This window comes from Mus caroli, unplaced genomic scaffold (assembly GCF_978045245.1).
Source record: "Mus caroli unplaced genomic scaffold, Mus_caroli_1 scaffold_16, whole genome shotgun sequence".
Lineage (NCBI taxonomy): Eukaryota > Metazoa > Chordata > Mammalia > Rodentia > Muridae > Mus > Mus caroli.
The window spans coordinates 21,222,744-21,235,491 of NW_028227271.1; the positions used below are offsets into that span (position 1 = coordinate 21,222,744).

General features: G+C 52.3%; 1 protein-coding gene across 3 annotated transcripts in view; it reads left to right on the forward strand.

The window, feature by feature from the left end:
- Nucleotides 1-1,904: 1,904 nt before the first annotated feature.
- Nucleotides 1,905-12,748, forward strand: part of Nfam1 (NFAT activating protein with ITAM motif 1) — a 35,343-nt gene continuing 24,499 nt past the window's right edge. Inside the window, exon 1 of one of the 3 annotated variants that reach the window (XM_021183261.3) lies at nucleotides 1,905-2,079. In XM_021183261.3, the coding sequence (XP_021038920.1) occupies nucleotides 1,962-2,079 (118 nt within the window). In that variant the 5' untranslated portion in view covers nucleotides 1,905-1,961. Of the gene's footprint in view, nucleotides 2,080-12,398; nucleotides 12,521-12,748 lie in introns of those variants that run through there. The other 2 variants (XM_021183262.2, XM_021183263.2) reach the window with 2 other exon arrangements.

Consider the following 12,748-nt stretch of genomic DNA (forward strand, 5'->3'; position numbering starts at 1 on the left):
CTTTGCTGTGTTCTCATCAGCCCCACCCAGAGCCCAGGCAGTGCTTGGCCTCTGAGCAACTTCCTGTACCGGCATGAAGTCTTGTAGAGTTGAAGACCTGTGCAGGGGGGTAGGACAGTGAGTGGCTTGCTAGGTGTTCAGCAGGGTCCTTTAAGGCCCCGCTGCCTGCAGCTTAGGTGCAGGTATGCTGTCAGGGACTGACGTTTATCTGCCCGGGATGCACAGCAGTACCAAGCACAGGCAGGGAGGAGCAGCTAGCTGGCACCTGGGCAGGCATGGGGACAGCACCAGTGTTGGGGAAGCCAGGATCTGTGTTTCAGGCAGCCTGGCACTCAGGCATCTCCTGGTGCCAAGTCATGAGGAGACTCACGGAGGCGCAGCCCGATGCCTTTAAAATGCTCCCTCTGTGCACCGAGGCATTAACATGACGTCTATCACCATGGCACCGGAGTGCTTAGACAATCTGCTCCCCGCAGGAGCTGGGGAGCGGCGTGAAGCAGATTATCCATGCTTCGCTGTGACACTTGTGATCATGTATCACCTTGATGGATCAACAGCCAATACCGCCTGGGTCCCAGCCCGCCCCTTCGCGCTGCCTCTTCTGTTCATACGTCTTCCTCTGCGGGTGGGTGGCCTATGGCTGCTGGCCTCTGCACAGCAGTCTCAAGGTTCTTGCTCCCAAACATCCTGCAGCTTTCACTGTTAACTGTGCAGAGGCCAAGGGGAAGGGATTTAGGCAAGGTACTGACAGAAGCCCCCATGGTGATATGAGGGGGTTGGGGAGGGGGGAACCTCAGCCACATGCCCAGCCTCCACCACTCTGGCACAAGTGGCAAAGAAAATCCAGGTAAAAATCTATCTGTCCTTCTCATTTATGCCCCACAGACCTGCCGGGATCGTGAGCTAGCTGCTTCACCTCTTCATGCTGAAGTCTCTCACTGGTGTGGTGGGGCTACTCAGGGCTCTCTTGGGTTCTCGGCTCTAATGAGAAAAGTCGAGACTCAGCAGGTCTGGCCTTCAACTTCCTTCCTGCTGCTTTTCTTCCCCTGTCCACTCAGCCCCTACCTTTCAGGTCACAAAACAGACACGGGGCTCCAGGACCTTAAGAGTTCTCCCTAGAGTCTGCAGAGGATGGGCCCCCTCATAGGAAGCCGTCACTGTCCCAGTACTGAGACCTCTAGCGCCATGGGGGCTTCGAGAGCAGAGCTGATAAGGAAGGAGGCAGTCAGGGGCCTGTGTCTCCTCTTGGGTGGGGATGGGGTGAACTCGGGTTAGGGAACCCCCCACCCTAGGAGGAGGAGGAGGAAGAGGAGGAGGAAGAGGTGGAGGTGTGTCAGTTCAGGTGGATCAAGAGGAGTTCCTTCAAAGAACCAGCTACTGTCTCTCACTCCAGGATGTGTTAAATTCCCTCCAGAGGCTGGGACAAGTGGCTTAAGGCCCTTCAGCTTCCCAGTCTGCCACTCCTCAGCTTCATTCTTCCCCTTCCCTAGGCTCCACCCACTCCCACCTCCTCCCACCCTTCAGGACACCTTATCAAGGGATGGCAGGGATGTCTGAGCAGGTGGGATTGTGGTCATTTTTAGGGTTTCAGACCTAAGGAGCATGGCCACCCAGCTTCCAGGACAGGGTCCTCTGCTGCGAGGGACTGAGGAGGCCCTAGAAGCCTGGGGAAGCCAAGGTTCTTACCGCATGCTCTTTTCCCACTGTGTGGCTTGGATGAGTTAGAGCCCCAGGCTGTTTATCTGTTGGAACCCCTCACCAAGGTTGCTTCCACTATTTCAGAGGGAGGTCAGGGTTTCTGAGAGGAACCGCCTTGAGGAAGCAGAAGGGTGTCCAGAGGAGGAACTTATGGGGACACAAAAGGGAACTCTAGCTGCCATCAGAGGCCTTAGTCTGCAGTGACCTAAAGAGGAAGGAGGGACGTGCTTTGATCAAGTGTCCGGCTTGGCGTACGGTATTCCATGGAGAGCTGGCTTCTGCGATGTTGGGCCCAAGTGCGATGCCTGCACCCACCCAGCTGGCTCGCAGCCTGGTGCTTCCTCTGTTTGCTGCTGGTGCCCCAGACCCTGCAGCTAAGAGGCAAGTCTGTCTCCTTCTCACGTCCTCTTGTTCGCATACATCAGAGTGACTTTCATCCAGCGGGAACAGCTAATTCCCGGGACCTGTCTCTGGGGATTTGCTGGTTGTGTTTGAACATTGTAGACTTCATGTGGGAAGCCTTCGGGGACGGAGAAGATATTTAGCTAATGCCTCGTCAAGGTGGCGTTTGAAGGGGTTGTGGGGGGGGGCGGTGCTGTGTCTTCACCCCAGTGTTAACAGCTTTCCTGACAGCATAGCTTAGGTCCCCTGGTCCTTAAATAAGGAGGGTGGATGCTATGTTTTTGAGGTCAGGTGTGGAGTCCGTGGAAGAGACAGCTCTCACGAGGCTACTGTGGTAGAGGCGTTCTGTTGAATCTGCCAGGTGGTAGAGCTGCCCTGGGTGCTGCTGGTGGTGGTTGGTGAACACAGAGAAAGGCAGCCAGAGCACGGCATCCTGGGGCCACACTAGAGAGGGTCATGCTTTCCACTTTCTAAAATGCAGTCAGAGGCCAAGGATTTTATGGCCAGCGAATCTCCCCAGGGTCAACACTGCTGTCTTATCCTAGTTCCAGGCTCCCTTGGAAGCTGGGAGGTCTGGATTCAAAACAGGCTGTGGGGTAGAGGCCAATTTATCCAGGCCAGCGCACCTCCAAGGGTGTCCCTCTCAGGTGCACTCCCTGGTGGTGCTGGGTAATGTCTGTCAGGCACTATGTGTCCTTGCCTTGGCCTGGCTAACAGCTGGCCCATGGCTGACCCAGGGCCACTCCACTGTGGAGGCTGAGTACTAACTGTTCTCTGTTTGACTTTATTTATTTATTTTGTAAATCATGTGTGTGCGTGCGTGTGCCTGTGTGTGTGCCGTGGTGAGTTTACGAAGGTCAGAGGCCAGCCTTGGGTGAACATCCTTGCCTTCTACCTGTTTGAAATAGCCTGCCTGTTTGTCTGCCTGCCTGCCTGCCCACCCGTCTGTCTGTCTGGTCTGTCTGTCTGTCACTGCTGTGAATGCCAGGCTGGCTGGCCTGCAAGCTTCCAAGAATTCTGTCTCTGCTTCCTGTCTTGTGGCAGGAACAATAAGATCAGAGACATGTGTTACTCTGCTTTATTCGAATTCCAGGGTTTCGAACTCTGGTCCTTACACTTATGCTGTGAGCACTTTGTCCACCAACGCCTCTCCTCGGTGCCACTTTGACTTTGGTGAGGTGACTGGGGGTTCTTTGTCCCTGGATTGTGTCATGTCCCCCTTTTCATTTATATCTGACCATCAGGAATTAGCGTGTAGTGAACCTTTAATGTCCTCAGCATCATCTCACTAACAGGGGGACAAACCCAGGGAGGTCTGTCAACATGTGTGAAGTCAGACAGCAGAAAAGTCAGAAGTCAGGCTGCAGGCCAGGGTCAGCCTCAGCCTCAGCCTCAGCCTCAGCCTCAGCCTCAGCCTCAGCCTCAGCCTCCCCTGCCCTCTGGGCTCTGCTGATCGGATCATTTTTCTTTGCAAGGAACATTCTTCCCAGGAAACTTTACTCTGAGGAGGCAGGAGCCAACATGCAGCCTCTAGAGCAGTTTGGGTACCAACTCTGTGGCCTGTCTTCTTTACTCTTGCTCATCCTACATTGCCCACCCACCCCAGACCATGAAAAGACAGCCAAAAGGTAGAATGGACCTGCTGCTGACAGTGGTTGAGTTTCCACTTATATGAGATGTTGTGGCTGGTGCCTGTAATCCCAGGACTCAGAAGGCTGAGGCAGGAGGATTGCTATTAGTTCCAGATTGGCTAGGGCCACAGAGTGAGATTGTGCCTCAACAACCATCATTCCTCGATAAACAAAAAGAATTCCCACGTAGTCATTTGAACTCAATGTCCCTCAAGTCCTGTCTTTTCTCTGTGTGGTTCTTCCCTCCTAAGGCCAAGGCATTGAATTAGAGGAGGCTTTTCTGGCCAAGCTACTGCAGCTTCGGGGAAGCTATTTTGAAAGAGGATGAGCTACAAACAAAAACAGATTTTTTTTTTTTTTTTTTTTGCCTTGTATTGCAACAAACGGTCCACTACTGAGAAGTTCTTCCTGCTCTTGCATGGGAGGGGGAAGCCTGCTCCCTGCCTTCTGGAGCCCATTACAGGAACACACAGCCTCCTCTCTTGCTCCTGCCCCTTGGCTATCACAGCTTCTGCTCCACTCTGTACCTCTGTCTTAGGCTTTTTTTTTTTTTTTTTTTTTTGGTTTTTCGAGACAGGGTTTTTCTGTGTAGCCCTGGCTGTCCTGGCACTCACTTTGTAGACCAGGCTGGCCTCGAACTCAGAAATCCGCCTGCCTCTGCCTCCCGAGTGCTGGGATTAAAGGCGTGCGCCACCACGCCCAGCTTTTTTTTTTTTTGTGTGTGTCTTAGGCTTTAAGAGCTCTCCCATATGTGTGATCTCTCTGTGTCTGTCTGTCTGATTCCATCTCCATCTCTGTCTGTCTCTGTTTGTGTCTCTCTGTCTCTGTCTCTCTGTCTCTCTGTCTCTCTGTCTCTCTCTCTCTCTGTTTCTCGCTTGCTTTCTTTAAGACAAGAATTGAATGTGTAGTTTGAGTTTGGTTGTATAACTCAGGCTGGCCAGAAGTTACTGTATAGCCCTGGCTGGCCTCAAACTCTCCGCCCATCCTCCTGCCTGAATGTTTCAGATGCTGGGACTGTCACGTCTTTTGACTGGGGTAACCCACTTACGCTCTCTGGGCCTCAGTGTCTTTGACTAATGTCAGTCTCTTTTCTCTTTCGACTGTTTTCAAGCTCTGAGCTTTACTGATTTCGCTCTCAAATACCCACAGAATAGGAAGTGGCTTGCAGAGCCTCCCAGGCCACAGGTCTCTAGACCCTTCAGGGAACAGAGGTGTACAAGCCCCAGGCCCACAGTCTCAGCTAGGTAGAAATCATGAGACTTGTCCCAGGGAACAGGACCCAGATGGAGCTCAAGCAAGCATCTGCCTGTGCTCTCTGGCCTCAGATGTCACCACTCCCTTTGTTCCCAAACATGAATAGTTGCTCTGCCTTCTGCAAGCCAAGGCTTCCTGCCTCTCTTCCTGCCCCTCCAGCCTCTGTCACCACTGGGCTCTGCCTTTCATCTTCGTTTAATCCCAATAAAGAGCTTGGGAGGCAGAGGCCTGCAGAGAGGCAGAGAGGCAGTGGCAGTGCTGAGGTGGGCTCAGGGAGTGCTGGGGAGGTGGGGGGGAGTTGTTGCAGGGGGGGGACGGGGGGCTGCTTGCTGGAGAGGCCATGGGCTGGGGGCTGGACCCAGAGGAGGACAGTGCAGGTGAGGTTGCACACAGGCACAGCATGGATAAAGGCTGGGAGACCAGAAGGCAAGCTGGGGGGAGAAACAGTGAGAGGTTCTATTTGACTGGAGAAGAGAGTCTCCCCAAGCCATAGGATGTGAGACTACCTCCAGCGGATTACAGTGCCTGTCTAGTGGAGGTTCAGACACTGTCCCCATAGATCTTCTCACCACTACCTTCTTCATTGTAATCGTAAGTACAGTGATGAATGATAAATACTTTCAAAAACCTGTGCTGCCTGACTATGGCAAGAGAGAGAGAGAGAGAGAAAGAGAGAGAGAGAGAGAGAGAGAGAGAGAGAGAGAGAGAGAGAGAGAGAGAGAGAGAGAGAGAGAGAGAATATTTTGGAACATTCCAGAATATTCTTCCAAAGATACATTTATTTTATTTTATTTATTTATTTGCCTTAGAGGTATTGCTCTCTTCTGAATGAGTGTGAATGTGGGGGTGCTGGGTAAACTTGAATCTATCTGTGTATCTTGTCATCCATCACCCAGCACAGTCCAAGCCACTGTGGAAGTTCGCCCATTTTGTTTCAGCACTGGGAAAGAAGAGTAGCGCCAGCGCCATACACGCTAAGCAAGTGTAGGACCACTGAGCCTAGATTGTCTGCTTTCCAACTTGGTGTCCCTCAAATGCTCTTGCATATATTCTTCTGTGATGTGTCTCTTTGAGTCAACATTATGCCTTTCAAGGTCTATTCAGTGGCAGAGAGGTAGGTAACATTTGTTTCCACTGCTACGGAGCAAGGGTGACAGGCTATGGACCTCCAGGCTAAGCCTAGCTCTCCACCTCCTCTCTATGGCCAGAGAATTATGAGTGGTTTTTCATATTTCTTAAGTGGTTGGAGTGGGACTCAAAAGAAAAAATTTTTGTGACAGGAAGTTTGTATGTCAAGTTCAAATCCCCATGCCCATGACTGAGTTTTCCTGGGACACAGCAGTGCTTCTTCATAGACTATCTGTGATGACAGAGTGTAGCTGGGATATAACTGACATGTCCCACAAGCTTGCCATGCTGTGCACATACCCGCTATAGAATATCCTGCTAAGTGAACACTCTGTCGTCCCTACAGTCGTGCTGGCACTTCAGGGGCATCCTGTTTGAGGCTGTGAGTACACACATGGTCTCCAGGTGTGTGTGTATGTGTGTGTGTGTGTGTGTGTGTGTGTATGTGCGCGCCTCTGTGCGTGTCTGTGTGTGCCCCTGTGTATTAGGTTCCCTCCCACTGAAGTCACTTCTGTCATTCCGCGTGGCTGAATGTTCAGTGTCCACAAAATAGCAACTGCATGCAGGCCTCTGGTTTTACATCCGTGGCTCCTAGCACCCAGGGAATCCTCAGAAAAGAGTAACAACAGCAGCTAAATTAAGCTTATCAGCCTCAGATAGCCCCAGATAGCCCTGGAAGATGGGAGGTTCATCCTGGTTAGACTGGGCTGAATGAGCCCCTAGTCTCTTTAAACTGAGGCTCCTCTCTGGTATAAAGTCCCTCGTGTCTTATGAGTGGGAGTTAACAGGGTGTTGGAGAAACACAGAAGTGAGCATGGGATCTGCCCTTTCCCTGCTCCCTAGACCAGGCTTTTTGTGATAGGATTATGGCCATCAGGCACTGAAGTGGCAGCTGAAGCCAGAAGAAGGGGAGGGGAAACTCCAGGTGAACTTGAGGAGGTCAGGAAAGACTTGAGGTTGGCCGAGGGCTTGGCCAGCCTGGATTTGAGTTCTCAGAGATCTTGGCCAAGTTAACCCAACCACTCTCCACCTCCCTTCTCATCCTGCTGAGGTAGTCAGCAGTTCCCATGCAAACCTCTTGCTAACTATGGCAGGAGGTCATATCTCAGTGTCAGCGGGAGACCTCAGATGTGCACAGTGAATGCTATAGCTTGATGCTGTCTTACCAGTGTGGGATCACTGTATACCCTGCCCACTGGAGTTCTATTGAGCCTAGCATTTCTCTCTTGACACCCTCTCCTCCGTGCCTGGCATTTGGCAACCTCAAGTGCTGAGGTCTCACTAGGGTCTTCCCAGACCTCCTGCAGAGTCAGTCCGTACACACCCACATCTGAGCCGAGGTGGGGCCAGGCCTAGCCTTCTCTCTAAGACTGTATATCATCAGCATAGGGCCTATCCCAGATGAGGGCTGCAGGTTCAAGATGGAATGACTTTGACTTAGCATCCTGTGGGGACTCTTGGCTGGGCCTTGGGGGAATCCTGGTTCACTGGGTCTGTTTGATGGGTGGCCATACTTGGTGGCTTTGATCTAGGTGCTGTGGTCTTGCGGGGTGCTTGGAAGAAGTTGACCTGGTTGGATGGCTCTCCTATCCTGCCTGAGGATGGCGTGTACTCTTGTAGAGAAAGGAAGGGCAAAGCATAACTGGTCTACTGCTGGTGAGTCAGCAGAAGCAGACCATGGAGCCCAGGTAGGGGTGGCCTCCATTATGTAGGCTGAGTCTCACCAAGTCATGGTGGGCAAAGGCCTACATTCAAAATGTGTCTGGCCTTTAATTAGCCAAGTGCCTTTCTTAGACCTCATGACAAGGAATCTGGGGACCAGAGAACAGTGGCTCTTTTCACAATCAGCAGTGGATCCCTAAGGGGATGAACTCAGAAAGAACCATCCCTGACTGTCAGGATCCAGCTGAGCCCATCTAGGGCAGGTTAGGCTCTGCCACACAAGGATCTTAAGAGGATCCCCGTGAGGTGGCCAAGGTAAGAAAAGCTACGGACATCAAAGACAGCAGAGCAGGCGGAGAGCTCAGGAGGAAGGGAAGCCACAGAGAGAAAGAAGGTTATGCATCAAGACCAGAAAGAATAAGAGTCACAGATCAGGCGTCATTGTCTTTGCAGTTCTCTTGACACTAACAGAGGCAGCCTGCAGAGCTGTGTCGAGGGAAGGAAAAGAGGAGGCCCCAGGCTGGACACTGAGGAAGTGGTGGGCGGCAACTGAGAGTGTGGGATCTGGTGTGACTAGAGACTGAGGAGTCAGGAGGAGAGCTTGCGCAGTTACCTGTTAAGGACAGGTCTCATGGAGCCCAGGTCGCTGCCCTTAAACTTGATCAGGAGTCAAGGATGACTTCGAACTCCTGACCCTCCTGCCTTTACCACCCAAGTTCTGAGATGCTAGCTATGCCCTATTACACCTGGCTTATGCCATGCTGGGGATTGAACCCCAGGGCTCCATGCACGCAAGGGGAACACTCTGCCCACTGAGCTATATCTCCAACCCCGAGCTGGTATTTTAAAAGGAGACTGAAGGGAAGAAATCGGATGACTTGCTGATGCTTTTAGATGGCCCAGGTCTACTGGTTGGAACTCTGCGGTATTCTCCTGTCTTCTTTCTAAAATGCAATGACATTTTCCTTCTAATGTAAAAGCTCCCAGAGGCTAGGCCTATTTTATGGCCACCCCACCCTCACCCCTGCCTCTGCCAACCTCCCCCAACCTCTTGCAGACCCTGATGCCCTGTTTATCCTTGCCGCCGCAAACCTTGTCTTACCACCTTCTCTTCGGTGCCCAGACACAGTGCCCTGTGGGGGAAACTTCTAGACGCTTTACCCAACAGCTTTCTTGTGCTTGAAACCCTCCTGCCTGCCCCTCCCCCACCTGGCTGCCTCCCACTCTTTTTCTTCCTTCAAAGTTCAGCCTGGTAAAGAGATGGGAAAGAAAGACATCAGAACGTTCACAGCTGCTCTGTCAGGGTGGCGAACTGCAGACAAGTCCGCCTTTCTTCTTGATCCTTCCCTGTGGTTTCCAGAATTTCTATGGTGAGCCAGTGAGCTGCTTTCACTTTTATGGAGGGAGGAGGTGGGGAGGGACCTGAAGATTCTAATTCAGAAAACAATGACCCAGTCCAAGGATCTCTTCACAGAAAGCTCCTGTCCTCTCTCAGGGTAGGTGGTAGCCTGTCCTCTGGGTCTTCCAGCCCCCTTCCTAGGACCCTTGGGGGTCCTCACACCATTCCACTCATCCCCATTCAAGGACGATGAGCTGAGCTCTGTCTCCATCTCTACCCTACCCTAATACTCTTTTGGGAGTACTGATGTGTGAAAAGGGAGACCCTGAATCCCCAGGCAACCTAGGTCTCACTCACCAGTTTGCCAGTAAAGGGGTTCAAAGGGGGAACAGCTGTGAACTTAAGCCAGGCCAAACCTTCGACAAAGTGCTCTTTTGGTTTGTGTCTCCGAGTGGCTCTCCTGTGCTCTGGGGTCTGGGGTCTAGGACCGTGAGAACACGGGATGAAACCAAGCTGTGGGAAGGGCCTGAAGCCAAGCCACATCTGCGCGCAGCTGTGATTCAGAGGTGTTGAACGACGTGACAGCCCATCCTGAGCGTGCCATGTGGAGAACATTAGCACTAAAAACTCCATAAGACACTCGCCGTTCAAAGGTCGCCTTCCAACGCCCGCGCCAGCCACTTGGCGACCGCTTGCCTGTCATGAATGGCTTGTCAGCTGCCCTGAGGTGCCCTGAGATTCACACTCTGGCACATGGCTGGGACTCAGGGACAAATCAGCAGCCCTCAGTCTGTGTCTTCCTGAGGACCCTTTAAAGAGTCGTAGCTCTCAGAGCTGCCAGAACGGATCGGAGGGCAACCCCCCAGGCCTCACATAAAGACCGTGGGAACGGCTTTCTTTTGGAGCCTGAAATCAAAGTGTTTTCCTTTAAAATCGACCTGAGTCAGGGCGGATCCCTTTGATCAGCACGCCTGGGCCCTTACTACTCTCACTCAGTGCTGCGGGAGGGATTGAGTTGCAAGCAGAGCTGAGCTGGCCAAGGCTCAGAAGGGGCTGGTAGAGCTCACTACCCAGGTCAGGCAGCTGGAGCCGGACCGGTGAGGTGAAACTTTAAGCTCTTACCCTCTGCACCTCTGGTAGGCATAGTGCAGTCATTCTTCTCATCTGCCTCCTCCTTAAAGGGCCACTGCCAGCCCTCCGAGGACTCTTGGTTAGCCTTCTTAGAAGACTGTAGAGGGTTCCTGGGTTGACTTCCTGTAGAGCCGAAGGGTCTCCTTGAGCTGGGCAAACAGTAGCAGTTCCCCCCAATGCTTGTGGGATCCAGGTCAGTTCTGATCAGCTTTCTCTTCAGCTCCTCCCTGTTGTCAGGCCTGTCTATTTGATAACCCACATTTAGGGAAGTGACCACTAATCTTTGAAAAATAGTCTTCCTTCCTTCCTTCCTTCCTTCCTTCCTTCCTTCCTTCCTTCCTTCCTTCCTTCCTTCCTTCCTTCCTTCCTCCCTCCCTCCCTCCCTCCCTCCCTCCCTTCCTTCCTTCCTTCCTTCCTTCCTTCCTTCCTTCCTTCCTTCCTCCTTCCCTTCCTTCCTCTCTTTCTTTCCTTCTTTTCTCACCTGTCTTGGCAAGTGTTTCTCTGTGGAACAGAGCCCTGGCTGTCCTGGAAATGGCTTTGTAGACCAGGTAGGCCTCGAACTCACAAAATATCCACCTACCCCTGCCTCCCAAGTGCTGGGATTAAAGGCGTGCACCACCACCCGAGAATGTTTCTTTCGTTTGAGTTTTACTTGCTCAGATATTTTAGAAACTAGCAGAATAGTGATTGCGGAGTTGGGAGCGTGGGGGGAAGGAGAGAAGGGCAGGACTCAGAGGTACCCAGAGTGGGGGGTGGGGGAAGGGCGGGACCCAGAGGTAACCAGAATACAGTATCATCTTTACTTCATAGTCCTGCTTCTTGGGCAAACCTCATCTTGTCTCTTGAGCTTTTGTTACTTCGTCTGTGAAAGGGAGCTGTACCTGAGGGACAGCAGCCTCTGTTCTTACCCTGTATCGGGATCCAGTACCTGGGCGCATAGCTCAGAAAGGGGGCCTGGATGTGAAGGAGGGTGACTCTAAAATCAGGGACTGTAGGCCACAGTAATCCCAAATCAGAAGCTGCATGTTAGCCGGGCAGTGGTGGCGCACACCGTTAATCCCAGCATTCGGGAGGCAGAGGCAGGTGGATTTCTGAGTTCGAGGCCAGCCTGGTCTACAAAGTGAGTTCCAGGACAGCCAGGGCTATACAGAGAAACCCTGTCTCGAAAAACCAAAATAAATAAATAAATAAATAAACGAACAAACAAAAACAAAACAGAAGCTGCATGTTTTAGGGTTGACCCCGTGTGAACCCAGTTGAGAATAACTGAAACCAGGTCACACGCAGTGGCTTGACTCTGTGTGAAATGTGCCCTCCATTTTCTGTCCTTTATAAATGGCTTGTCTTGACCCTGTGAAGTGATTTCAGCCGCCTGCCTGGGCCTCCTACAGGAGGATCAGGGCTAGAATGAGCCTGCGAGTCTCTGGGAGAGCCAGAAAGGAGGGTCACCCTGTCCTATGGGGAAATGTCCAGAGTGGGGTTTAACTGGCCACGCCAAGGAAGACTGTCAGAGTGGGTGCCTACACTCTTGGATGGGGTTCTCTGACTACAAATTGTTCCCCATCATGGACTCAGCACAGAGGTCCCCACCCAGCCCTGACATCAGATAAAGTGGCCACAGAGTCAGAAGAACCTGAAACGGAAGGAATCAGGTTCCGGGGGTGCTGTGTTTTATAAAAATAAAGAGAGGGAAGGAATATGTTAAGAGGAGGTGTAGTCAGGTATGGGGGAAGGGGGTACCTCTGCGGGCCCATGCTGAGGCATCCCTCCCCCCCCTTCAAGGGACCAGCCACATGATGGTATAGTATAGAATAGAGTTTATTCAGGGCATGGGGAGGGGAGTTGAGAGGGTGGTAGAGACAGAGAAAGGCAGAGAGAGAGTAGAGGAGTAGAGGCTTGGTCATGAGTTTGTGGAGAGGGGGGAGGGGGACAGGGAGGGGGCAACAGGAGAAAGGGGACAGAGCAAGAGCAAGAAGGCAAGAGAGAGAGGAGGGGGCAAGCAGCCCCCTTTATAGTGAGTCAGGCACACCTAGCTGTTGCTAGGTAACTGTGGGGAGGAGCCTAGACAAAATGCTAACAGGAGGTGATAGGCTACGTCCTTCCTAACCTGGAGACTGAACGAAAGCAAGGATGAGGAGAATCAGGCGACAGCTGCAGCAAGACTACCCTTCCAGGGTGCCCCTCACACAAACCGGACACCCAGATGGATGCCAGGCTACCAGTTGACACTCCAAGGTGACATCCACCCCAATGTTCAGTCAAAGAAGGACCTGAGGTAATAGACAAAACTGGGTCAGGGCAGACCTCCTCCTTCCCCTTGCTCTGCTTTGGTTGTGTCTGCAGGGAGTATACCCTGTGAGGTTGGCATTGCCCTTTTCCCTTGCTGGAGAAGAGCTACTGAAGTTCAGAGAGGCCAAGCTACCTGTTTAAGGCTGCATAGCTTTTAAGTGGCAGAGCCAGGATCCAAGTCTGGGCCTGTTGCCTCTAGGTCCTGGGCATCCCC